The sequence below is a fragment of the Sciurus vulgaris genome, assembly GCF_902686455.1.
Source record: "Sciurus vulgaris genome assembly, chromosome: 7".
In the NCBI taxonomy this organism is placed as follows: domain Eukaryota; kingdom Metazoa; phylum Chordata; class Mammalia; order Rodentia; family Sciuridae; genus Sciurus; species Sciurus vulgaris.
In genome coordinates, this window is record NC_136467.1 from 116,085,001 (window position 1) to 116,111,876 (window position 26,876).

General features: G+C 54.7%; 1 protein-coding gene across 7 annotated transcripts in view; it reads right to left on the reverse strand.

The window, feature by feature from the left end:
• The window catches only part of FOXP4 (forkhead box P4), a 49,643-nt gene that overhangs the window by 9,688 nt on the left and 13,079 nt on the right, over nucleotides 1-26,876 (reverse strand). For 3 of the 7 annotated variants that reach the window (XM_079147766.1, XM_079147764.1, XM_079147769.1), the window contains exons 2-8: nucleotides 21,144-21,366; nucleotides 9,391-9,486; nucleotides 3,330-3,452; nucleotides 2,726-2,812; nucleotides 1,174-1,321; nucleotides 873-1,086; nucleotides 535-639 (exon numbers count right to left, since the gene is read on the reverse strand). In XM_079147766.1, coding sequence (XP_079003892.1) covers nucleotides 535-639; nucleotides 873-1,086; nucleotides 1,174-1,321; nucleotides 2,726-2,812; nucleotides 3,330-3,452; nucleotides 9,391-9,486; nucleotides 21,144-21,350 — 980 coding nt within the window. In that variant the 5' untranslated portion in view covers nucleotides 21,351-21,366. The remainder of the gene's footprint in view (nucleotides 1-534; nucleotides 640-872; nucleotides 1,087-1,173; nucleotides 1,322-2,725; nucleotides 2,813-3,329; nucleotides 3,453-9,390; nucleotides 9,487-21,143; nucleotides 21,367-26,876) is intronic. The other 4 variants (XM_079147767.1, XM_079147765.1, XM_079147770.1 and 1 more) reach the window with 2 other exon arrangements.

Below are 26,876 nucleotides of genomic sequence, written 5' to 3' on the forward strand. Positions count from 1 at the left end.
ACCAAGAGATACAAAGAAAAGGGTGGGAAAAGGGGGCAACGGAAGAAGCCTTCTCATCAGCCTCCTTTGATGTCTTTGCTAAAACCCCCTCTACAGAGAGATCTAATTGCAAATGAACTAATTAAGTAAACCTCTGACGAAGCGTGAAAACAATTTGTTTGACCCTGATGCGGAGTTAATCAGTCAGTGACAGAGCCTGGCACGGTTGTGGCAGCTGGCCGCCTGCTGCCAGCCGCCTGTCCACCTCCCTCCCTGCCTGTCCCCAGCCCTCAGCCCATCTCAGGCCATCACTGTCCAGGCTGTGGGGAGGGTGGTAGCTAGAGAAATGCTCCCAGCTGGTGCCCCAGGGAGGGGTGGGGGAGGCTGCAAGCCTAGGAATACAGATGGGTGGGGTGATCAGGGCTCTATGGGGGAGAGGACCTAGGTTCCCTGGAGTGAGACAAGGACAGCTGGTGACCAAAGGCCCCAAGGGGGCAAGCTCTGTGACAGAGGTTGAGGGGCCCTTTGGGGAAAGGCTGCCGGGGTGCCACCTACTTGATAAACTGGCCCAAGTCTTCACACAGGGTCTCACAGCCTGGCCACTTGCACTCTCCATGTCCGTAGAGGGGGTGGGATCCGGGGGTTTCCTCGTGCGAGGAGCTGGGGGGGGAGAAGGGGAAGTGGTGGTTGGAGACCCTAAAGACCCCAGCAGCCCTGGGCCCAGCTCAGCACCAGTTCCCCTGCTGGTGAGGTTTCTGTCCAACTACAGGCTTCCTAGGGGCCTCACACCATCTCCTAAGCCCTGGGATGGAGGGTGAACTCCGGGGTCCCTGGCTCCTAAACCCTCCCTCCCTAGGCCCCCAACACACTGCCCTGAGGGCCCAGCCCCCTACCTGTCTCTCCGAGATGTGAGCACAGTGGGCTGTCCGTTGGGCAGGGGGTGGTGAGAGAGTGGGGGGGACACCTTGGGGGGGGCCGCGAACGAGGTAGCGGTGGCAGCTGTGCCAGTGAGGTCCAGCCCCTCCTGCTTGACGCTGTCCTCGGCAGGCTGCCCTGGGGCACTCTCACCCTTCCATAGCTGGGGCAGGTCTGACGGGCACACAGCTGCTGTGGGAGAGACAGGGGAGGCTGGCCGGGCCCCAGGAGCATGTACGGCCCCTGGGTCCAGGGAGATCGGGGCTGGGGGGCACTCACCTTGCGGGAGGGTCTGGAGGGGCCCCGAGGCTTGGCTGGGCTGCAGGCTGACCAGTCCCTGCCTCTGCAGGTTGAGTAGGTGCTGCTGCTGCAACTGTTGCATCTGCAGGAGCTGCTGCTGGAAGGCCAGCTGCTTGTTCCCCAGGGCCTGGGAGGGTGCCCGAGGGGGCGGGCAGAGAGGGTTGCCAGCGGCCTCAGGCGTGCTGTCTGGCCCCCACCCTGCAGCCACCCCCTCCCAGGGCCTGTCAGCCCCTGGAGCTGTCGTGGTGGCGTCTGCAGCTGCAGCTTCTCTGCTCCCGGCCCAGCTTCCATAGGGCTGCATGCCTCCTCGCGGTAAACACACGCACGCATGCACGCACGCACGCAGGCGCGCAAACACACACAGCCAGACCCAGACACGCAGCAGCAGGACACCCTCCCTCCTTCCCCTCCTTCCTCCGCTGCTAGCTCAGCTCACAAGGCAGCTGTGTGCCTGGGGGTGGGGGCCCTCATCACCATGATAGATAGGCCGGTCAGATGTGGGGGCCACTTCTGCCTAGAGGGCACCCTTCCCACATGCCTGGGGTCCCCCTTCTGCTGGGGAGAGGGATTGTCTCCCCATACCTGGATCCAGCTGTGTCTTGCTTTTTAGACACAGAGAATCAAGCAGCCCCATGGGACTCAATAGGTACGATCGGGCCGGTAGGCCAGGCTCAGGGAAGCAGGGTGCTGGGCCTCGCGGGCTCTACCTGCAGCTCACCCGCTTCCCCCCACCCCTCCCACCCCGCGTGAGTTTTCACACAGGCACTGACAAGTCAGGCTGTCAGCAAGTCTTCTGAGCCCTCAGAGCCAAGCATGTCCTGGGTGTTTTGGAGGCTAGAGTGTCTGCCTGCCTCCCTGCCCTAGGGAAGGGAGGGTGGGGGGTTGGCTCCTCGATAAGGAGACAGGAGGATAAGCTCAGCCTAGAAGTTTAAGGGCAGACAGGCAGCAATTACAAGACCCTGGAGGGCCGCTGGGGGTTTGGGAGAAGGCCTGGACATCATCAGGGCAGCCTTCTGGGAAGAGGCTTCTGTCACCCTGGGGATGTGGTTTGGTCAGCAGGAGGGAAGCACAGGTCTCGGACATGGGGGAGGACACAGAAACTCAGGAGGTGCTGTGGCATAGATGGGGCAGGGGCTGTGCACCGGGCAGGGCGTCATTAGAAAGGACAGAAGCACCAAGAGACAAGTTGGCAGGAAGATGGCATGACCATGTCACAGCTGGACTTGAGCGTGGACAATAAGGTATACAACCTCCGTGTGTGCGAGGCAACACACGAGGCAAGAAGAGGGAATGAAGGGGGACGGGGATGGGGGCATGCGAGTGGGCTGCCGTTGCCTTGATCCCCCCCCCCCATCCACGGATCCCTTCTCCTAACTTTTTCCTGATTTTTCTATTCCTACCAGGTGATTATCTCCTGATCACTTTCAGACTGCCAGCCTCTGGGCAGAAGAGAGCTGGCTGTAGGCACAAGGGTGGGGGTTCCTAGGGGTACATCCAGTGCCTCGACAGGGGCCCTGCTGCAGCCTCTCACCTCTTTGGGCTGCTGTTTCCCAGCCTGCTGCTGGGTGAGGAGCTGAAGGTGCAGCTGCTCTTGCTGCTTCTTGTAATATTCCTGCAGCTGGCGGGGAGCAAAGGGATGGTTACCTGGCAGGGACTGCTAACTGCAACCCCAGCCCGGGCTCCCGCGGGGTAGGGGCGTCTCATAGAAGCACAGCCTGGTGTGGGGAGATTTGTTCTCTCTAGTCAGCCTGGAGGGTCCTGGAGCAGGACTTGGGTAGGGAGAGAGTGGGCAGGGAGGGGAGGTGTCCCACCGTCGAGAACCCCCCAACCTCTTGGTGGATCTCCTGAACAGTCCTAGGGACAGGGGCCCAGGATGTTCCAGTACTTTGCCCTTGATTGGAGTTCCAGAGATAGAAGTGGGGCCAGAATACTGGAAAGGAGTATGGGGGTGGGGTGAGGGGCCGTTGAGACTGGACCTTTGGCCTCTCCCTGCTGCCCTGGAGGAATGCGGACCAGCCTAGCCTGAGCAGTCTCTCTGGTTTCTGCCAGGGTTTGGGCACTCCGTGAGGTTGGTAGCAAACAGGGAGGGATGCGGGAGACCAAGGGCAGGGCCACTGCCCAGGGGCCAGACTCACCTGCTGCAGCATGAGGGCCTGCTGCTGCTGGAGCAAGGCCTGCAACTGTGGGGGTGACAGGATCTGCTGCATCTGCTGCGGGGTGAGCATCTGTGGTGACATCATAGCCACTGACACGGGCACCTGTAGGATTCACCCTGTTAGCTCGAGGCAGTGCCCAGGGACCCACCCATAGCGTGGCAGAGGGGCTGGGCTCAGATTCTGGCCGTGCTGCTTACTGACTGTCTGTTTGGACAAGTGACTAACCCTCCTGATCTCCATTTTTCTTGTGTCTAAAATGGAAATAGCAATAGTGGCTGCCTCATGAGGTTATCATGAAGGTTAGTTAATCTGAGGACAGAGCCTGGCACACAGTGAATGTTTTTAAGAGTTGGCTGTTACAGTAGGATGTTCTGTCCTCCATGTAGACTAGACCTCAGTGATGCCAGTCAGGGGAACCCGTGCTCTGGAGGGTCACCCAAGAATGGGAAGGAACAGCACCGGCACATTCCCAGCTCACGCAGTCTGAGACTGCCAGCCATGGCAAGCCTGGCCAGTTGGGCAGTCTGCTGCCACAGGAAGGATTAAAGGACTGGCCCACCTCAATACCAGCCCTGCTCACAAACATGCCAGGCACTCTGGCACAGCAGTTTAGATGACACATAGAGTGGTCCAGATCTCAGGCAAGGGCCCTCTGGTGGTACCATCCTCGGGAGCGAGTATGCGGGAGGCAAAAACAGCAGGCACAGGATTAGGTGGCAGGCCTCTACTCCAGCTCTGCACCAAACTCGCTGTGCAGCCGCCAGCAAGTCACCTGCCCGCTCGGGGTCAGTGTCCTCACACGTAACACTGGGTTGGACTACAAGAAATAACTCCTGGGGGACCACCCAGGGCTCTCGAAGCAGAGCAGCTTTCTGCCTCCTGCCCCAGATTTCTAGGGGACGCAGAGGAACCAGGTGCAGGGAGAAAGCGCAGGGAAAAGCAATCATTATTCCCAGCCTCTGAAACCGGCAGGCTTGTGCAGTCACAGCCAGGCAGGTGCAAGCCACTATGCTGTCCTGGGACTAAATCCAAGGGTGCTCTACCACCGCGTGACACCCCCAGCCCTTTAAATCTTTTTTTTTTTTTTTTTTTTTTTAATAACTAAGTTTTCTTTCTTTTCTCCCTCTGTGGTACTGAGTGAGGACTGGGTGCAGGAGTACTTTACCACAGAGTTACATCCCCAGCTCTTTTTATTTTTTATTTTGAGACCGGGTCTCACTGAATTACTGAGGCTGGCCTGGGACTTACGATCCTTCTGCCTCAGCCTCCAGAGTAGGTAGGATCACAGGCGTGTGCCACCGTGTCAGCTGAACCCGTGTTTCAGCAGGACAGGTCTTCTGATGGGGCTGCCACCCGGCCCACTCTGGGCCCTGTGTGCACAGCACTCCCAAGCCCTGGCAGAGGGCCTGGCACACAGTAGGCACTAAGTATTTGCTCCTCTGAGCTGAAATGCCTTCCCCAGCAGACCAGAGGCCCCTCTGAAGGCCCAGGGAGGGAGGGAGAGAGAGGTGTGGGCCAACACAGTCAAGGAGGAGTGGCATGCAAGGACAGGTGAGTTCCCCAGGGGTCAGCCCTCTCCAGGCTCTGCCCCGCCTGAAGGCTGGGGAAGGAGTTGCTTCCCTTCCCAATCCCCAGCAGGGCCACAACTCAGCACCCAGCCACCCCTAAACCATGGCTGAGGAAATCCCCAGGCACAGGGTGGCTCACCGCAGGGAGGTGCAGTGAGTCCAGAGACAGCAAGAAGTGCCACTGCCTCCACCTCTTTTTATGTCCCCCATAAAACTAGTGGCTGGGATCTTACCTGGGCTTACTCCCTTACCCCAGTCCACAGGGGTAACAACCTGACCTAGTTTTTCGACGTGGACAAACCATGTGAATGGGGACCCAGGGACCGATAAGGCAGCGGGGGATGTGCACATGAGCCCAGGGCAGCTTCCTGGTTTGTTTTTAAACCCCACTTCTACCTTTGAGTATATCAGAGAGGTCTGGTGGCCTTAAGTGGCAGGGCAGGGGTTCTAGTCCATGTCTGAAGTCCATGGAGTCCAGTTTTCCATACTGCCTGCCCCAACCTGGAACAGGCCTGGGCCATCTTGGAGCTGAAGGGGCCACTGTGGCTGAGATTCCAAAGGTGAGCTGCCCTTTTTGTAGCTGTATCCCAGCAGAACTCTCTGGAAGCCAGCCTGCTGGGGTGTCATGACCCACACCCCAAGGAGATCTAAGCTTGGGGTCAGACAATGGCACATAGCCATCCTCCTTGCAGAACCAGATCCTGAGTCCACAGGTGGCTTCTCAGAGAACTTGGGTCTTACTATCAAAGACCTGGGTTGCAAAAGGCTCGGCTGGTAGTGTCTAATGCTGAGTAGGTACCACAGGTTGTCCTTTCTTTCCTCCTCCCACAGGGACATCCAGCAATGAGAGGCATTATGTAGTGATGAGCTCCCAGCCCTGAATAGAGTCCAGTAATCTAGGCTCTTATCCCTGCTATTTCCTGTTCTTTGAAGTCACCTGGCCTCAGTTTCCCCAACCGTTTACTGGGGTTTGGATTATCTGCCCTCCCCACCCCACAGCTGCACAGAGGATGCTGTGACCGAGCAGGTGCAGTTACTTGGCTAAGCCCTTTATGTGGCTCATCTCCATGAATCTCCACAACAACCCTGTGAGGAGGGCACCATTGTCTTTGGCCTGAAGAGGTTAAATAGCCTGCCCTGCTCCAAAAGGGATAATAGAGGGAAGGGTCACTGAAAACTGAAGCACCAGGCTTGTCACGTAAAGAACAAGCTAGAGGAGAAGGACATGTTCCACAGCAAGAGAGACTGAGGCCAGACACACCGCGAGGATCTTTCCAGGTACCGGGACCGTGAGTCACTGACAGTAGCACGCAGGAAAGGATGTGCCTTTCTCCCTTGGGCTTTCCTCCTTGGAGGCAGAATGGAAGAGATGTCCTTGGAAGGCCTCCTGGCCTCCTGGCCATCCCTGCCAATTGGCTGAGTGCTGCTGCACAGGCTGCTCTGGAAAGCTGGACTGCCTTGTATGTACTTGTCCCAGGTAGCCCAATGGACCCAGGAAGGGTCAGTGGGATGGCAGAACCTAATCACCTCCCACCTGCCCCTTGGGATTCTGAGACTGGAGCGGGAGCTCCCCTGGCATCCCTGTGGGCCTCCTAGACTGGGATGTGTTGGGATAGGCATCTGTCAGCTAGTAAGTTGGGCAAGGCCTGCAAGTCCCCATCTGGAGAGCGGCCAGGGCAGCTAAATGCTTACTGAAGCCCTGGCAGGGGGAGCCAGCCTGATGCCAGCAGCTGATCCAGCCCCACCCCTAGCAGCGCTCAGGCCCCAGCCCGCTACCCACCATGAGTACAGGATAACCTGACCGGAAAGATCTGGGACAGTGCCTGACAGAGGTAGCTCCTTTGGGGGCTAAGGGTTGGAGTGGATGCAATTTGGGACCAGGGTAGATGCAATTTGGTGTCGGAGTGAAGGATCCAAATTCCACATCTTAAGTGTGGGGTCTGGGGATCTCAGGTGAATGAGGAGCAATGTAGAGAGCAGGCTGGGGCATGGTGTGGGTTATCTCCCTTCAGTCCTTAGCCTTATTCTGCACTGGAGCTGCAGCAAAATAGTGATGGGATATTAAGAAGAAATCCAGGCTGGGAACAGTAGCACAAGCTTGTAATCCCAGTTAGTCAGGAGGCTGAAGCAGAAGGATGGCAAGTTGGAGGCCAGCCTCAATAATGTACCAAAATCCTGTCTCAAAATAGAAAATAAAAAGGGCTGGGGATGTAGCTCAGTGGTTAAGTACCCCTGGATTCAATCCCCAGGACCAAAAAGAAAACAAAAACAAAAACAGAAGAACTTTCAGATATACCAGATGGGGAGCAGACAAAGCCAAGGGACCTGGTCCTGGCCACAGCCATCCCCACCCCACCTTCCAGGTACCCGCACTGCTCTGTGGTCCACACTTCCCTGCCTGAGGTCCAGACCTGGCCACACCAGGCAACCTCCCTAGGCTGCAGCCGAAGCCCTAATGTGGCGGCTCCTCTGTGCCTGACTCTAGTGAACCTGGCTGGGAGGGCAGTGGGCAGGTAACCCCGCTGGGGAACACAGTGGCAGCCTGAGGAGCCTGGCCACCATCAACCTCTCCTATGACCCACTTTGCTCAAGTTTCAAATCTACGACATGCACTTTCCTGCCCGGCCCTGGCTCTGGCCTCTCCCCACCAGTCTGCAACTCATAGAAAAGCCATTTCTAATCCCTGGACCCTACTTGGGGACAGAGACCCCACCTCCTTGGAGACTGTGAACTTAGGATGGGGATGTTGGGTATCAAGAGAGCTCAGCATAAGGCGCTCTAGGGGAATCAGACACAGTGCTGAGGGCAGCCACTCCCTGAGACCCAGAAAACTACCGGTCCCAGTTTCTGGACTTGGTGCTACTGGTGCTCTTACTGTGCTAAGCATGCGGCATCCCAACTTGGGGACTGAAAGGGTGAGTTCTGGGACTAATAGTCTGAGTTCAAGTCCAGGCTCTGCCCCTTCTTAGTGGTGTGATTTTGCATGATTTAGTTAGTGTTTCTGGGCCTCAGCTTCCTCGTCTGCAAGGTGGTCCTAGTAAGTTATTTCAAATCTCCTACCCCAATACCCAGCCAGGAAGTTCTTCCTGATGTCTGACTTCAGTCCCTCTACCACAAGGCTCATTCCCTCTTGCCTCAGGTCTGCAGGCCTCTTGCTGGTTTGGGGGAACACTCCTGTTCCACAGCTTACCCCTCACTGCTGGAGGAAGGAGGTCTTAAGTGTGGGGAGAATTCAGAAGAGCAGCCGAAGGCCACTGCAGTGCAGGAGGTGTATGTAGGAAGTCCCCCCAGTCCTGATACCCCTGGGGGTAAGGACCTTCTTTCTTCCCCCTTGGCTGCTCTTCCAGACTCTGTCCCCACCCCCACTTGGCCACACCCATCTTTGCCCAGCCCCTTTGCAGTGAGGGCTGTCCTGCAGGTTCCAGATTATTCAAAGAGGCTACAGGACTACTAAAGCGGCACAGCTGCCCAGCACTTTGAGCTTCTTCAAAGCGGTTCCCAAACATACTGTTTTTTATAAAGCCAGATGCTTTGCCAGAGCACCGGAATCTCCCCCAGGACCAAGGCCAGTCCCGGGTACCTCTGAGAGCATCGCGGCCCACCCTTCTAACCCCCCAGCCCTCTGACTCCAGAGCACGGGCTGGGGGCTCAGGATCTCAGGATCCGCTTGGCTTGCTGGGCATCACGCTTGCCCTTCCTCCCTTAGATAAACTTCCTTTCAAAGCCCTGCCTAATCCTCTCCCCAGTCCCCAGCTCCTGCTGCTGGGGAGGGGGAGGGAGTGCTGCCCGAGTGGTGACCCATCCAGGACTCAGACAAGTCTCCAAAGTTCTTTGTGACGCAAAAAGTAAACAGAAGGCCTGGCTCCCTGGCCCCCAGGCCCCCAGATCCCCCTCCCCCAGCCAGCCAGCCAGATGGGCCGGCAAGCTGGGGGGAGGGAGAAGGGGAAAAAGGGCAGATTGTGCAAGGAAAACAAAAGAGACAGAGACATCAAGAGACAGGAAACGCGGGAAGACCTGCAGAGAGTTCATGGTGAGAGACAGGGGAAGGGAGAGGGAGACCCAGCGACCTGCAACGGAGACGGCGGGACAGAGAGAGAGGACAGGGTGACCCACAGGGACAGAGAAACATGAGAAGGGACTGAGAACCCAGGGGAAGAGGCAGGGAAGGGGAAACCCAGCCAGAGAGGGACAGAGGCAGCGAGAACTGCAGACAGATGCAGACTCCCAGGGACAAAGAGGCAGCAAGGCTGGAGGAGGCCTGGCTGATCAGGTAGAGTTGGGGACAAAGTGGAAGTGCCTGGATTCCAGCCTGCAGTGACTCTATTTCCTTCTGGAAAGGTGCCCACTTTTTTGGCACTGGGGACTGGCAAGAGCAGTTCTCCGTGGGGTCCTTGACCTCCCTTGGTGCCAGGACCACCCTGGGTCTGGCCCCACCCCCATCCCAGCCCTGTGCCAGCTGGCGCCCCCCTCACCTGCACAGCAGAGGCAGACTGTTTGCTGTCATTGTTCCCAGGGGAGCTCAGGCCGGAGGCCTGCTGCAGCAGGAATTGCCGGGCCACCTGAAGAGCCTGCAAGACAGGGGCTGAGTGAGCTGCACTGCTCCAGCAGGGAGAGTCCAGGGCAGTAAAAGGAAGGTGCCAGAGGGAAGGCAGAAGGCTTAGGGGTGAGAGGGTCGTAGGTCCACATCAGGTTCAGTACTGCCACTGTCGGAACCATAGCCTAAACAGACTCACTCAGGGACCAGTGAGATTCTGTTGGGCTCAATGGGGACAGCAAATGGAAGGGTCAGTGGTCAAAAAGGACTCCAGGGGAAAGTGCAGGGGGTGGGCTCAGGGCATTAATAACAGGTACTTTCTGTTCAGCATCTGCCATGTGTCGAGCTCTTTATAGGCAAGATCTGAATCTTCCATCATAAGGCTTGAAGTAGGGATTATCAGCCCCATTTTGCAGATGAGGAAATTGAGTCTCTAGAAGGTTAAGTAACATGGCCAAGATCATATAGCCTGGTGGTATCAGAAACGGGTGTGAGCCCAGGAAGCCTGGGTCCAAGGTCATCTGCCTTATTGGGGTGAGGGATCAGTGTGGGTACCAAGGGAGCGGCAGTCACTGGGGAGTGAGGCTGCATAGGGGAGGGGATGAAGGCAGAGCCTAGCGGTCGGGGCACAGGGTCTGCAGAATCCAGGGAGAGTGGGTACAAGGCCTGGCACTGGCAGAATTAGACGGAGTCTTAAAGGCCACCCCTGATGAGCAGGGTGCATGAGCGTCTGGGCTTGGAGGCCATGGTGCATGAGCCTGTGGGGTCCCAGGAGTGGAAAGGGTGGGGGGTGAGGGGTTCCAGGAGTGGAGAAAGGGTGTGGGGTAAGGGGTCCCAGGAGTGGAAAGAGTGTGGGGTGAGGGGTCCCAGGAGTGGAAAGGGTGTGACGTTCATGGAGGAGCAGCTCCAGCAGGTCAGTGTGACATCAAGGAGTCAGGGACCTGGGAGCTGCTCAGTCAGAAGTCTAGCAGGACAGTGAGGTGTCAGGAGGCCCAGAAAATTCTCCAGAAGGTCAGCCAAGCCTTCTACACCTCAATCTGGGTCAGTGGGGTTGTGGGGACCTGTCCGCCTCCAGGTTCCTCGAAGACCTGCTCAGGAGCCAGAGCAGTGTGTCCAGGCCCCTGAGGCCCGCAGGTTTTGGCACAAGGCAGACCTGGGCTCGAATCCTGACTGCACCACTTACCAGCTGTGACCTTGAGCAGGTCATTCTGTCTCTCTGCACTTCCATTCCCTTATCTGCAAAACTGGGACACTAGCTGCCTCTGAACGATGGGGGATTAAGGGAGCAGTGCTGGCACCTTGTCGGCATTCGGGAGGTGTCCAGCCTTCCCTCTGGGCTGCTCCCAGAGGTGCTCTACCTGCCTCCCCCAGCGCAGCCTGGCAGCGTGTGACTTGTTAAAGGAACAAGGCCCGCCCGCCTGCCCTCACGTCTGTGTCCACACCAGGGTTTCTCCTCACACGCACGGCCATTCACCTACCCTCCCTCAATCACCTTCAGAGCAAAACCTTTCCAGTGGAAGTGTGGTCCTCCCTCACCTCCCAACCAACACCCCAGCATGGCTGCGCAGCCCACAGCAGACACCCCACCTTGGCCCTTCCCTCCCCACATCCACAGCCCGCCTCCAGGGTGCTTGGGTTGAGTTGCCTGAGGATGGTCGCTAAATGCACCCTGGCATCTACATGGGACCATAAGTCTCCTCAGCAGTCTCCAGGGCCCCTTTGTGGCCTCCACACCCAGAGAAACTCCTGGGCTTTCAGAGGAAGGCAGGAAAGCAGAAATCTGAGTGGGCTCTGGGAACCCATGGGAAGTGGACACCTTGCTGGGTGAGGAGAGGCAAGGAGGTGGCCAGGTGGTCACCAGGAAGGAGTCACAGATGTAAAAAGCTGGCTTTTACTGACTTCTTCCAGGACTAATCTAAAGGTGGAGTTAGCATGGAGGGGGCCCTGGGGTCAGAGGCCAGGGGGCAAGGTAGTGGGAGAAGAGTCTACCAGCCCAGGTGACCCAAAGGGGACACTGGTCAGGGCCAGAAGATGAAGCACCCCAGATCTCTGCATGGGGATTGAGAATGGTAGAGGAGGGGTTCTAGGGGACTTTGTGGGGGAGAGCCCCGCTCAGTGTCCTGGGGTTGGGGAGTGGTCAGAAGAGTTGCATTCACTCCTCACTGATCCCCTGGAGCATGAAATTACAAGATTTACAAGAAAGAAATGACAGGGTCTTGAAATCTCATTCCGGGAGGCTCCGCCCCACCCCTTGCCCTGGAAGCCCCTAGATGGGGCCCAAGCTTCCCGCTCTACCTGGCTGTCAGTTCCTTCTCCCAGTCCGCCCTCCTTCATTCACATCTAACTTATGAAGTACCTAGGGGCCATGCCAGGTGGGAGGGATACAGAGAAACAGGTGTGTGGTCGGTCCCAAGGGCCTCCAGTGCTGTGATGAGGACTCTGCAGATACCAGTGTGGGCAGCCTGAGGGGTGCTGAGACCTCCTCTGCTGGGGAGGCCTCCTAGAGGAGGCGGGGCCACCAGAAGGGCCAGTGCACTAAGTAGACAAGGGGTGTTCCCATACATGGCCACACCGCAAAGAGGGAAAGAGGGGGTCTTGAAACAATCCCGAGGGCAGGCAGAGTAGCTGAGCAGTGCTGGTAGCAGCAGGAGACTGGAGAAGACCTGGGCCCCAGATCCTGGCTCCCATCTCACCCATGCATTTCTCATTCTTTGTTCACTCACGTTCACAGTCACCCACCAGGTGCAGACCTGGGCCTGGGGGAAACAGGGAGCCCATGGTGCTGTGTGAGAGCACTTCATATAATAAGCCTACAGCCCAGCCCTGACTAGATGGTACTAGGTCCCACCTAAGGACCATGCTGCCTGTGCCAAGTGGTGGGAGTGTTGGGCAGATTCCGGGCTTGGGCTAAGCACCCCTCCTCAGACGGCCTCCTCACCCATGCTCAGTGCCCTTTAAGTGCTGCTTCAGGTTCTACTTCACGGCCTCACCATCCATACACCCAGATCCCCAGCCAAGGATAGTGCTTGGGAGCCTGGGGTCCCTCTGGCCTAGGATGCCCTCCCTACTTTAGAGTGGTCACCCTGGGGATGATGTACATCGAGACTTTCCAAAGCCCAATCTGAATCACACCCAACAGCGGAAGGTACCAAGGCCAGTGTCCACACTGTCACTGGGGCCTGATAAAATCTCCGGACTGCCTACAACAGGTCCTGACCCAACACATCCAACCCCAGCTTCTTTGATATGCCAACCAGAGTGGAGCCTCCTTAAAAGTGTGGATGTTTTCAAATGTAGCTGTGAGCCCCTCAGCTGCCAGTCCATGGCAGATAAGCAATACCTATCAGTAAGATTCGTTTTAGTCCAGGCTGAACACAGGAGGCAAGCACAGGCTGACCCCAAGTTCGAGAGCTAACAGTTACACATTGCCTTGCACTTTTCAAAGTTTTTCTACTAGCATTTAACAGAAGCGTCACTGCATGAATCAGGCAGAGCAGATGTCACTGTTCCATTTTATGGACAAGGAAACTGAGGCCAAGGTCCCAAGAGTAGACGTTGTAAGAATCCATATACTTCTGACTGCCAAGCTACCACGTCACCCCCACTGAGGGGCCTCGAGACCCTACACAGTCAGTGAGGCCTTTGCATCTGCTCTGCCCCAGTCTTGTGCATTCTCTGGTGTGGAGGGGAGGTGAAGCTCTCTAGGTCAAGATCCTCGAGGAATCCCCAGGAACAAGGTGGGTTCAGTGTCCCTTTCCTATAAACCAGAGGTGTCCAAACACAGTCCTGGTGGGAAAGGCACTTGGAAGCCCACACTTGGGACAAGCCACAGGGGACACTTGAGGGAGAAGGAAGGAAGGAGTGGAGGCTGAGGGCGGAATGGAAAACTAGCAGCCATTTGGCCCCTTAAACCTCATTTTCTTCCTTTGAGGCCTTGCATTGAAAATCACATTCCCAGCTCTATGGTTTGGGCGGACAAGGTCCACTCTCCTCAAGGGAAGCAGCATCATCTTTTCAGTCACAGACCCTGGTCCTGGCTCCGCATACACGGAGTGACCTTGGCGACGTCAGATCAGTTCTGTGAACCTGTTTCTTCTGTGAAACTGGGCTAACTCCACACTTATTTCACAGAGTTGCTGTGAAGAATACAGGGGACAATGTACATGGAGGGCTCAGCACAGTGCCTGGCACTCAGTGGGTCCTGGATGAACATTAACTATTATAACTCATTTTTCTTTTACCAGGCAGCTCCTGGTCATTTGCCCAGTACCACCCAGAAGGCCTTCTCACCAAATCCTCTTCCAGGGGCCCCCACAGACTAAGAACAGTCTCCTTCATGAAGCTGCACTCTCCTACCCCCACCCCGATTTGCAAGTCATTAGCAGGATCTCTGCAATTAGGAACAAACGGCTTATGACGGATGGCATCTAGGCAGGGTGCTGGCATGGAGGGACCTGAGCTGTAGCTGGGAGGCAACAGGGGGGTGGCTATGAAAAGAAAACCTGTCTTAGGGCAGTGGGGTCTCTCACCTCCAGGATGAGACGACACCCTCATTTCTGCAGCTGAAGATTTGAGTTGGGAGGTAGGGGGAAGTCTCCTTGTCCCCAAGGAAATCAAGCACAGGGCTGTTACCAGTCCTTTCACCAGGCTGGAGGTTGCCAGCTTCATACTGGGCTCCCCGCCTTACTCTCTGTGTGTCTGAGAGAGCAGAGGTGTGCTGATCAGGGAGACAAGCTAGAAGGGCTGTCACAGACTGCAGCCCTGGTGAGCTGCAGGTGCAGAGGGCATCCAGGCGTGTGTCCTTCAAATTACTGATCACGATCCAATGGTGGGTCATAACATCAATTTAGTGGGTCAGAAACACACACACATACACACCTATTTATATTTATACTGATCTAGTTCACTTTATAAATGAGAACATGGAGATCCAGAGGGACGCAGTGGCAAAAGCAAAACCTGAATAGAAGATAGACTAGGCCTGAAGCTGGGCTCTGCAGAGGAAGAGGAGCCAGAAGCCAGGATTGTGGGGAGGGGCAGCAAAAATAAAACTCAAAAGCTGTGTCTCTGGTACATTTTGGCAAAATTGGAATTCAATCATATCCAAATTATTGTGAAAATTTAACATTCTGTGGAGTAGGCTGAACTTAGGAGAAGCGGGGGCTAGAAGGGTTTGAGGGTGCTGGCTCCCTCACCTTCTCTCAGACCTGAAGAGCATTCCCAGGAAAGCCCATGGCCTCTGCCCCAGGATGGCTACCACCGGGAGACCAATAATAATTCAGAGTTACTGCATCCCAGGAGGCACCTGCATGGTGTCGCACCTAGGGGCTTACCTTCCAAGGCACTGGTGCAGACGCTAAACAAAGAGGAGAGCAACCCCTGGCCTCATGGAGAGGGTGGTGGTGGGCTACCTCACGTGAGGCCTCTGAGGAGACCCTTGGCAACAGCAGGAGGCAACTGTCCATGGGAGCAGATTCGAGGTGGAATTCACAGACAGGACAAGGGCCCCAAGGTAGGAAAAACTTGGTGCATTATGAACGAAAAAGGCCAGCAAGGCTGAGCAGAGCAGCCTGAGGCGAAGCCCCAGAAGTGTGTGAGGCCAGGTTCCACAGGGACAATTTTATATATATATAAAAAATATATATATTCTTTATATAACACACACACACACACACACACACACACACACACACACACACACACACACATTCTTTAGTTCCTTCTATACTTGAGGAAAAAAATCAGTGGAGGGTTTTGAGTAGAAAGTGATACAATCTTGGAGGGCAGCTACTTAGCCCACTTTAGTAAACAGCAGGAACCTAATAAGCACTACCTGATTTGAAACGAACACCCGCCCTTTAAAATGCAACTCCCCAGCGACTAGAGGGTAGAGGGAAGGAGTACAGGGAGAAGGGGTCAGAGATCAGTGGCCACAACTGACCAGGGTAGATATAAGTTCTTGACCAGCCAGGTCTTGTCCTCCAGCAAAGAAACATAAAAATGAAATTACACAGAGAAGCGGGGGGGCCAGGAGGGTTGGGGAGAAGAGACCATAAAACCCCCGAAGTGATTCTACACTTTTTTCCCTTGGAGAAAAAAAAAAAAAGAAAAGCTTTTTGGAAAAGGCTGTAAATTTTTTTTACACCAACCTCGTAAAAATGACATCGGCACATTCTCAAATTAGAACCATTAAAATGAAAACCAGCAAGGCACAGACACAGACAGGCCCACGTGGGTGGGAGACACATGCAGGGTCCCCAGTGCCAGTTTCAGGACCCAGCCCTGCATCTATCTGGAAGGCGCCTCCTCTCCACGAGGAACTGGCTCTCTGGCCTCCGAAAGATGAGCGTTAGCAAATGAACCAGAGTCCAGAAAAAGGACCACCATCCTTTGCAGGGCTCCTCCATCCTCTCCCTTCCTGGAGCTGCTGCTCCAAATGCTGGAGGGCTGTGGAGAGTGGTGACAGATCCTCAGCAGCTTCCAGTGACAGTGCAGCCCATGCCCAACCCCAAACAGAAGACGCCAGCTTCACAGCCCCTGAGAGTCAGGGCAAGGGGCTAGGGGCTTAGAAGGGACTAAGCTCACTCAATGGCAAGGAGTGAAGTCACAAAGTAGAGGGGCGGTTGAGGGGTAGCAGCAGGCAGGGGCTTTCCTCCCTCTTGGAGATTCTTGGTAATGTCCCAGACACACAGCTTGCCCTATCTGTGGAGTTCTCTGGAAGCAGAAACAAGTCTAGGGCAAGGTCTGCTAAGTGAGCCCCCTAGACACTTCTGCAGGGGGCTCTAAGGTGGCATTCAGAGTACAAGCATGTAATTCTCTTCCTGAGGACCTCCATAGGGCTTCTCAGAGTAAAGGCACTCACTCCTCCAGGAGAAAAACCAGCTCAACCGCTGAGGGCTCCCGGTTGAGTCCTGCCCTGACAGGGTGGCCTGGGGTGTAACCCTTCATGCTTCGATCCTCATATAAATCCCACACCCTCAGGAGAAACATTCACCCACCTTCCCCAAATTCTTCTTCATCCCCAAAATCCTTATCAGGAGGGACACGAATTCTGGAACAAAATGGCGTGAGGAGCTGGCATATGTCTGTAATCCCAGTTACGTGGGAGACTGAGGCAGGAGGATCACAAGTTCAAGGCCAGCCTGGACAACTTAGTGAGGCCCTGTCTCAAAATAAAAAAATAAAAAGGGCTGGGGATGGGGCTCAATAGTAGAGCTCTTGCTTGGCATGTGCAAGGCCCTGGGTTCAATTCCCAACACTGCAAAAATGGAGGGTAGACCGGGAAGCAGTTCAGTGGTAGAGTGTCCCCGGGTTCCATCCCCAGTACAAGGAAAGGAAAAAAAAAAAAAAAAAAAAGCCATTGGGAGAGGTGAAGTAGGGAGGGGGAAGGAGGGAGAGGCAGATGGGCAGAGACCTCAGCAACCCAAGTGAGAAGGGAGGTAGGAAGCTCTCCTGCTGGGAGACTGGACTCCTAGTCTCAAGAAAGCAGGGACTGGGAGATCCCTCTTCCAGGCCCAGGCTCTTTCTTCTGCCTTTGCGGTTTAAATTCCTCTTGAGGCAAAAGATAGGGTGGCCTTTGGTGGAGTGACCCTCTGCAGTGGTGGAGGTGGGCGCTCTGTTCTGACACATCCTCCCTCAGTTCTGCCACCTCTCACCTGCCCTGATCACACTGTTTCCAGGCTGAGGTGAAGTTTCTATGCATTTCCCAGCAGCTAGCATGAATGTGAACAGGTGTGAAGTCTCTAAGCACCCCCTCTGAGGAGCTCAGATCCCAACCCTCCCTCCATAACCCAGCACATCAAGGGGCTCTGTCTCCAGGAGGACAAGAAGCCAGAAGGTGCAGGACCAGAGGCAGAATCTGGGGCAGGAGGCTGGGCGTCCTGAAAAGAAAGTCCAAATGCCGGTCTAGGAGACTACAGACAACTGTTGATAGTGTGTGCATTGTGGGGAGGGGCTGATTTCCCTCTGGAACCTCCCTTCCCACTGGATCCCCCTAAAGCAGCTTGAGCAGAGGAGACCAGATGGAGGAGGAAAGTCTCTTCCATTCTTCTTCTCCCCTCCCCCAACTCTCTGCCCCCCCATTTCTTTGGAGGGGGGGGTGAGTTAAAAGCCCATTAATGTATAGAGCCCCCCAACCCTTTTGAATCTCCTCACAGGATGTGAACAGGGTGGGATTTGGCCCAGTTGCCATGGCAACTGCAGTGGGAGTTCCCAGACGCTAGGCAACCCTCCAGTGACCCTCTCTGACCTGTCACCCCCGCAACCCATGGACAATGGGAATGCGCTCTAGAGGCCCAGGCAGCCTTCCAGCCCAGCCGCCAGCAGCTCTGCCTGCCCCCACTGGTCCTGCCGGCTCAGCCCTCCCAGCCCCAAGTCCAGTTCTCCTCCGCCAGTGTGCCCTGTCCAGGCCCTGAGACCTCCCCAGGTTCTCTGCCTACCAAAATCTGGTGCATGCCTCTCCCAACCCTGACTGTCCCTGATCAGAGAGCCCAAAGGGCATTTGTGGGGTTAGGAACCCCACCCTAGCCCCACCACACTAGGAGCATTTTCACATAGGTGATATCAGCTTGATACAAATCATAAGGACAACTTTTAAAGAAAAAAACATCATATGGGGTAGAGGTGCAGAAAAGAGGGCCACAGGGTAGAAGGTATTTGCCTTGATGAAAGAGGGGGTTATGTACCAGTATGTCCCTCCAGTCTAGGGTGCTCTGCATTGGCAACTGGGGATCCGTAACTCTTCAGGGCTGTCTGCTGAATGACTGAAGCCTCCAAGGCCCACGGTCCTCTGGCACCGCCTTCTCTGGGTAGTGGCTCTGAGGGATTGAGTCTATAGACTGGTGAAAGCCCCAGGGACAGAGTGAAGGTCCTTTGGCTCTGTCACCAATAAGGGGGCTGGGAATGCTGAAATGGGGCAGCTGGCCATGGACCCTCTCTGCAGGCAGACCTGGCCTGGCAGGCGGGCTGGGTCACCCCCCAACCTCTGTTTAAATAAGCTCCCAGCTTGCTCGTTGCATGGAAACCAAGCGCCTGCTCTTGTTCTGAAGTGACGTGGCTGCCCTCTTTAGTGCTGTTTGTTTCAGCCTAAAGTCCTGTCACCAGCCTGACTTCTGACTCCGTGTGTGTGTGTGTGTGTGTGTGTGTGTGTGTGTGTGTGTTTCTCTCTCTCTCTCTCTCTCTCTCTCTCTCTCTCTCTTTCTCTCTGAAACTCCCAAAGGCCAGGATTGCATTTCCAGGGTGTGTTTACCCAGAACAGAGGGACAGGGAGCAATACACAGACAAAAGGAGAGGGCTTTGGAGACCCAAGAGGGGCACAAACAGGACAGGGCCTACACAGGATCCTCTGACCCAATCTCTCAACCCCCTGCCTCTGGAGTTCACAGGGATGCCAGAATAGGCACTTAGGGCGTCTGGCTGGGAACCTTTATGTCAAGAATGGCACCCTCTCATCTTACCAACACACATCTGTTTAGCCCAAGAACCTTCTCTCTAATTCCTGCAGGGACTGGGGTATAGAGGTGTAGCTGCTGCCTTTATGTCAGCATCTGCCTCCGGCTGCCTCATCTGAAGTGAGAACTGACCTTCAGGGATGACAGGCGATTTAATGGCATGGTACACATGAAACGTGGCCTCCAAAAGGGAGGAGGAACCAGGGGCCATATTTATTAGCCCCACAAATAGGTGTTCTTGGGGTACCAGGAAAGGGTGACCCTTGCAGCTCCCCACAAAGCATTATTCATCTATTGGGGGTGGACGAATGGCCCACAGACTGTTTCATTTTTAATTGAAAATGTTGTAATTTTAATTTTGCAGGGTTCTTTTCATAGATTGGAGCCAACAAAACCTTTTTTAAGTCTCAAATATTTTCCTTGGCCCTGGGCACTACGCCCATAGCAAGCCCAAATGGATAAAACAGTCCTCCTCCTGCCTCCAAATCCCCACCCCAGTTTATTTGTGAAACCGATATAGGATTTTCCAGGACTTTGGGATATTCCCCAAAACAAACAGGAATAACTGGAATGTGGAATATAGATGGTAAAACACGGCAATGCAGAACCCAGAAACCTGATCAGCACAGACAGTCCTGCCTCTCCCCACCCCAAACATCTCTCCAGCTGTCGAGAGACCTGGGCTCATGCTTCACATTAAGTAATTTTTTAAAAAGAAAGTCTTGTTATCTCCCCCAATCTTTTAATAGCTTTGTTCGCATGGTGGTGCAGGAGGGGAAGGGCTAGTCATACAAAACGGGTGGCCTTGAGGACTTCCGATGGGGTGTGTTTTGTCATTATTTTGATAAAGGGTAGGATTTTGCCCTTTGACCTTCTGTACCCAGCAGAAGACAGAATCCCTGGGGGTCTCTTCCCCAGGGAACCTGCATAGGGAGGCTCAGGAGAGCCAGCAAACCCCCCAGGACCATCTCCTCAGGGAAGAGCCCCTTCCTGCTCCAACCTCCACTGTTGGCAAGAGGGAGTGGTTTTTTTTAAAGTCCTCAATTTGTTCATAGTGTAAGAAGGGTTTCACGCAACAGCATCTGATCCTAACCCAGCATTTTGGATGTCCAGGGTTCAGGGAGGCCTTTGGTAAGGGGCTGGCTGGGACCTAACCCAGGCTTCTTCCATTCTTACTTTAGAACTTACTGACCAGGTCAGGGTTGGTGCTGCTTCTAGTCTAACCTCTGGTTCTGAAGAGTCTGATGGGAAAGGGCTCCTTAGGGGTTACTGGAGGAGAGGGGGAGCAAGCCCTGAATCGGGGTATGATGGCACAGCAGGTACACAGCAGAAGCAGGGCTGGGGGTGTTGGCAGGGACAGGCATCCAAAGACCCTGTTTTTCCATGTTCCCAGCAGAGTTCCCAACAGCCAGTGCCACCAGCAGTGGTTTGAGGAACAGAGTCAAATAAGAAGAGAATCTCAAGGCCAGGGCTGGCTGGGCCGGTTCTCCTGAACTTGTCAAGCATGATTTTCCCTTTTTTTGCCCCAGGTAGGGCTGGGACCTGGGGGCCCTGCTCTGTCATCACCCAACCAGGCTCCCCACCCTAGTGCCTCTTGATCCTCAGGCAGGCTAGTCTTGAACTCCTGAACCCTGCACTTAAAGGTAGAGAAATGGGCACAGAGAGGAAAGGGGGACACAGAGGGTTGCCAGTCTGAGTCCTAAAAATAGAGCCCTGCCTTTGCCTCCCTCTCTTGGCCTCTTGGTGGCTTTGGCCCCTGGTGCCTGAAAGTTTAATCTCTTCACAGCTTGGATCAGAGATTCAGGCAGACTTGGAGGCGGGGAATGTTTTATAATACAAATAAAGTGAAGATACCCCTGTGTGCAAAGCACCCCCCACAAAACACACACAACCCTGCTAATTTAGTCAGTTTGCCAGGAATGCGCAGGCGCACGGGGAGAGTGAGGCAACCACCCACTCAAAACAGACTCCAAAGCCTACTGCCCAGCGTCTGTCTGTCCTTATGTCATTTCTGGGACTGTTCCAAGCTCTTTAGACTCGGGCTGCAATACCACTTCTCTCTTTCCCTGGGGAACGCTGGCTCCCCTAGGCTCAGGGTGGCTACTAGAATGAGAGGCGCAGGAGTCCCAGGAGGCCCGACCTTCTCAAGAATGTCAAAATGAGGTTGACTGGTGGGCGCAGCCACGCACAGGTGGCCAGGAGGGAGTGGGACGAGGCCTCTGGGAGGGGCACTGGTTCCTACCTGTTGCTGCTGGAAGTGCAGAAGCTCCGCAGGGCTCATCTCGCCGTTGCTGTCTGCGCCAGTCGCGGCGTCCCTACCTGCTCCGCCTGCAGCCGTGCCTGCAGCCCCGGCCCCTCCGCCGCCATCGGCCTGCCCAGAGAGGCTGCCCACGCCGTTCTGACCAGACGGAGCCGACCTGATTGTCTCTGAGGCGGATTCCACCATCATGTCGCTCTAGCGGGACCTGAAGGAGGAGAGACACGGGGGAGGGGCTGAGGCTCGAGGCTAGACGGGCAGGGCGGGTCCTACCCAGGGCGGCAACCGATATGCCCCCAAACACAAACGCTGCCATCACAGAACCCCCTACTCCCCGCTCAGACCCGGCCTTGGCGCCCTGGGGCTTGGAACTTCCCTCCCTAACTTCCCAAAGGCCACTCCTGGGACCCCTCCCGATGCCACATCTCCCTTAGGCCCGGGTAAGGGGCAGCTCCAGACTAGCTAAGGCCTCCATTTGCTCCCCTCCTCACTTCCCGGAGACCTCCCGCAGAGGGGAGGGTGGAGATGACGCCCTTGCCCAGCCCCTGGGGCCTTAAACCTGTTCTGGCCTCTCCCTCCAGGTCAGGGAGGGGAGGGCAAGAGTTGGGGTCTGGCCAGAAAGGGTGTTCCCACAATAAAAGGCAGGCAACAGTTCGCTGGGACCCTATTGGTACCCCTCCCCCCACACCTGTAAAGGACTTGGGGTTTCCTCCCTTCTAGAGAGGAAGTTCCCTCAGGGCAGGGCCTGCCTCCCCAGGACCCAGGAGGCCTTAATCAGCATTCTTTGTTTCACAGTAAAGATGGCTTCCATCCACCTAGCCCCTACAGGGAGGCAGACACTCAACAGGTGTGGAAGTCTGCAGTGAAAGAAGCCCTGGGTCCACATTCCATTCCCATTCTAAACTTCTCAGCCCAGCACCTGACCCAAAGTAGACACTCAATACTAACTGCCCATGAGAGACCATCATTCCTCCTTTCAAGAACTGCAGAAGGCTGGGGGTGGAGTTCAGTGGTAGAGCACTTGCCTAGCATGCAGGAGGCTCTGGGCTAGATCTCCAGCACCTCCAAAAAAAAAAAAAACAAAAAACAAAAACCCAAAACAACTGCAGGAGATAGTTATTATCACACCAATTTACAGATGGAAAATATGATGCTGGGCCTGTAGCTCAGGGGTAGAAGAACACTTAGCATGACTGAGGCTCTGGGTTCCACAATCAGCACCTCCCAGTAATGGGGGGTGGGGGGGGTAGCTCAGTGGTAGAGTCCATGCTTAACATGCATGAGGCCATGGGTTTGATCCCCAGTTCCAAATAAATAAATAAAAACTGAGGGTTCAGAGTTAAGTGCCTCAACCAAAACAAAGTCTTATCCTCTGATCAGATATGACTTTTAAGAAGTAGCTGAAACTCTTCCCACCCCAGCAAAGGAAACTAGAACTAGGAGAGACAATGGCAGTGAGGAGGAAGAGGTCTGAGCTCCCTTCCATGAGTCATGGAGGTTCTAATGTCCCATGGGCTTGTACCCAGACTGCAATGAATATGGGGAACGATAGCATTCAAAGCTGTCCTCAAATTCCCAATACCCCACAAAGCCATAGCACCTTGAGAGGAACATGGATTTCACTCAAATTGAACATGGCTGGCATCTACCACAGATTACTGCCGCATCTCAAACTCTCTGTTTCCTTGTCGGTCAAAGTATTTAATCCCACCTCCTAGAGTCCTTTGGGGAATAAATAAAGCAGTGCATACAAGGCACCCAGGAGAGGAGCATCCTTTATGGACCAGCCCCTTCCCCATCCACCCTAATTGTGAAAAGTGAAGACTCAGGCTCAGAGAGGTCAATGACTTGGCCCAAATCACAGACCTGTAAGGGGTAAAAGCCAAATGAGCATCTGGCAAAGTCCATGGAAGCTAGCCAATGTTCTTTCCTTATTTCTTGATCCCTTTTGATCATAACCACATGGTCTCCCTGATCCTAGGTGGGTGAGGGCCTTGCAGGTAACTGATAAGAAACAGCAGGAAGAGGTGGAATTACTTTCCTAGTCCCTCCCCCAAGGTGGCCAAATCCTCTCCTTTTTCCCAGGGAAGATCCCTTCTCTCACCAATGGACCACTTGGTGTTTTTATCCCTACTAGAAGCAAAGCAGGGAAGAGTATGGGATGGGAGAGAACAGAGAGCAGCTAAGGGTTTGTGGGGAGCCACACCACTGTTCCCTGTGTCCCCTTCCCGATGGGTCTGTGTGGCCCCTCTTGCCCACCTCCACCCCATGCTACTGGAGTGCCCAGTTTTGTGAATTTTTCTCTATGTTCCCAAGGGCTTGCTTCCCAACCCCTAGCTTCTGCTCCCACTCCTGGGCTCCGAGAGGGGCGAGGGCTAGGATGGGGGTGATGGTTTGGAAGAGATTGAGCACTTGGTCTCAGGCCTTAATGGCCATGTCAGCCTGAGGGCTAGTGGCTGCCAAATGATGGATGGGGTGGGCGCCATCCTCCACCCACCACAGCACAGGCTCTAGTCCCCTCCCCTGAAGCCACCCACCCTAGAAGCTTAGAGGAGCAACTCCCCCTCTCAAGACAGGGCCTCAGCTCCAAAAGGGGGAAGGGAAGACGGCTCTCCATCTCCCACTCCCCCAACCCTGGCCCTGCTGGGGGTGAGAGCAGCTGCCTGCCCGGAATCCAAGTCTAGCTGCTCTGAGATCTGAGACCCCTGGGCCCCAGGGGACAAAGACCAGAGCCTCAGGGATATGTGTGCACACAGGATAAAGCAAAGAGAATCTGGCAGTTACTTCCCTGGGGTGAGGGAGAGTGTCCCCTTCCAACATTTAAGAACACCATGAAGTTGTAGATCAGACAGCAAGTTTAGAAAAAGGAGAAAAAAAAGGGAGAAGGATGCAGAGGTGTCCCTTTCTTTCCTATCTTTTCATGGGGGGAGATACAGAGCGACACCCACTGAACAACATAATTGCTGCAATGTGGCGTGTAATAATAGCTATTCAAGGACTGATCATTCATATTAAACAGGGTGAAGCAAGCCTCTCATTTGCATGCTTGAGATTATATGCATTTGAAAAGTCATTTCCGCAGGGTGTATGAATGGCATTAATTCCCATGTGGCAAGCTCTGCCCCCTCCAGGGGCCTTCGCCCTGCTGACACACAGCCCTACACCTCCTTCCATGCTCCTGCCCACCCACCACCACTGGGCCCCCAAACCTGCATGGCAGGCACTCCCAGGTCACCTCCAAATCCTCACCTGTTCCCTGGGACACTTGCCCTCCAAGGTTAAGCATACCAGCAGCTTCCTGATCCCTCCTGCCTCTCCACAGGGTGTTGCAATAGGACTGGGGTGTTTCCCAGCACTGTGGGTGAGCAGATTCTGGATGCCTGGGGCCCAGGCAGTTAGGGATGGGATGAGGTGGGATGCTGGGGGCAGCCCTTGCTATCAGTGCCCTGTAACTACAAGGGGAGTGGGGGAGGAAGTCAGCCTCCATAGAGTCTGGACTCTAGCAGGCCCTTGTTACGCCACAAGTCAGTTGTGAGCGTTTTGCCTTCTCTCTGGGTCTCAACTTCTCCACATGAAGACTCACTGCTGGAATCCCTTTGCCAAAGGACTCCACCCAGTGTAGACCTGAGCTGCCAGCTCTGGGACTGGAGGTACATATTCCAAGAGCACCCTCTTCCCTACACTTCCACTCCTGCCTCCATACACCCCTACCCTCCCACCACACTCCTCCCCATCACCCCTTTCCCAGCCAGAGCAGCTGAACACCTGCAGGAGAGAGCAGAAGCTCTGAGAATTAGATCACCTGGTTTCAAAGCCCAACTATGGGACCTTGCAGGAGTCACCGCCCCTTGGGCTGCTTTCTCCCTCCACACAAGGGGAATAAGAGATCTTTTTAGGATTGACTAAAAGTGGGGCTCTCATCCTCACCCCGGCCTTTCCAGACCCCTCTCCTACCACATCATGGGGCCAATGGAGGCTCAGTAGTTTTAGGTGGTCCAGGACTTAGGTCTGAGGTTCCAGTACTACATGTGGGCAGGCCCTAGTCTCCCATCCCTCCTTTCGGGGAGCCGGGCACCGGGGAGCCTTGGCCAGGTCCCCGGCGGGCGTCAGCAGACTCAGTAGGAAGGAAGGAAGCTGGGTCAAAGCCGCAGCCTCCTCTTCCGCTCTGGGGGCACGCTGTGGCCTCGGGGCTCCCACTTCCCCTGACGCTCCAGGCTCTTCTAAGGACCAAGGCCGGCCTCGGAACTCTCCTGGCCGGAAGTGACAAGTTCCACCTACCTGAGGCCAAAGCGGGCACCCAAGGCCTGGGGTGCTTTGTCGGGGAGGGGGAAGAAAAACTGGGGAGCCGTACACGTGGAGAAACCTTTTGTGTCTTTTCGCGGGTCCATATGGCGTAGGGAGTATTAATTACCGTGGCTTTTTAATTAACAATCGTTTAATCTGAGCCATAACATTTGCTACGACACCCTGTGCCTCTACGCGAACCCGCGCCGCCCGGGCTGCCAACTCATCAATTAATTTTTATTGACGTTTTCTTCCCCAAACAGGCACAATACCAGGGTTTTCCAATTAACACCTCCGCGATCTCTAATTAGTGCAATTAACAGAGTGATGGATGCCCGGGGTTTACCCGAGAGGGAGGGAGTGGCGGGGCAGCCCCCAGCGCGCTCCCGGGGCGCGCGTCCGCTGGCACACACGTGCACGCGCGCAACTGGGGAAGGAACGCGCCTTCAGCTCTTAAGGAAGCACACCGATGGGGACGTGACCGCTGCTCACCTGTACACAGAGCCAAGGTGGTGGCTGGAGTTCAAATAAGCAGCCAGTTTCCAGCCCTTTCGAAACCTATAATCTAGTCCGGGAGACAGAAGAACTTGGCCCCCGCTGGGAGCCCGATCCAGAAGTAGGGAAGCTGGCAGCTCTAGCCCTGGCCTTATCACCAACTTGCTGAGTGACTTGGATAATGTAATTCTCCACTTTCCTCTGTATAGTGGTAAGAACTGGACTAGAGGTAGCTATTTTATCATTTATAATTCCAAGTACGAGGAGGAAGCATATTGCAATAAATAAAAGGTAAAATTTAAGATACAATATTCCAGAATAGGAGGGGAAAATAATGGATCCCAAATTTTAGTCAGAGTCACCGTGGAGAGATGATTATTGGGCTCCTTCCAGCGGTTTCTAATTCAATAGGTCTGGAGTGGGCCTGAGAATTTGCATTTCTAAAAAGTCCTTAGAGGATGCTAAGGGCTGCTTGTCTGAGGCAGCAGGTCTCCACTGGTGAACACTAACTCTAATTATGAGCTTCTGGATGACCAAAACTAGGGATGGATCTCCCAAGGTCATTCATTCATTCCTCGTGTATTAAGCTAAGCACCAGAGATCTACCTTCAGGAAACTGAAGTATGGTGCCCATTGAATAAGCAAGTGCAGGAGATGCTTTGAGAGCCATGTGTAAGAGAATCAACAAGGGCAGCCGGTAATAATGGGGGACCCACCTCTTCCCTTCTCCCAGGTAAATCTGGCTTTTTAAAACTTCAGCCACTAGTGGAGTCTTTCCCTCAATGATCCATACAATGTTCTCCATGAGCAGAACAGGACACTGCCCCTGTTCTTGTGAAGATCATGCTCCCATAATGGGAGGTAAGGAATAAATAAGGATACAAGAATTCATTAAACTTGAATAAAATAAATTCTATCCAGTGCAGGGAAGGAAGAGGC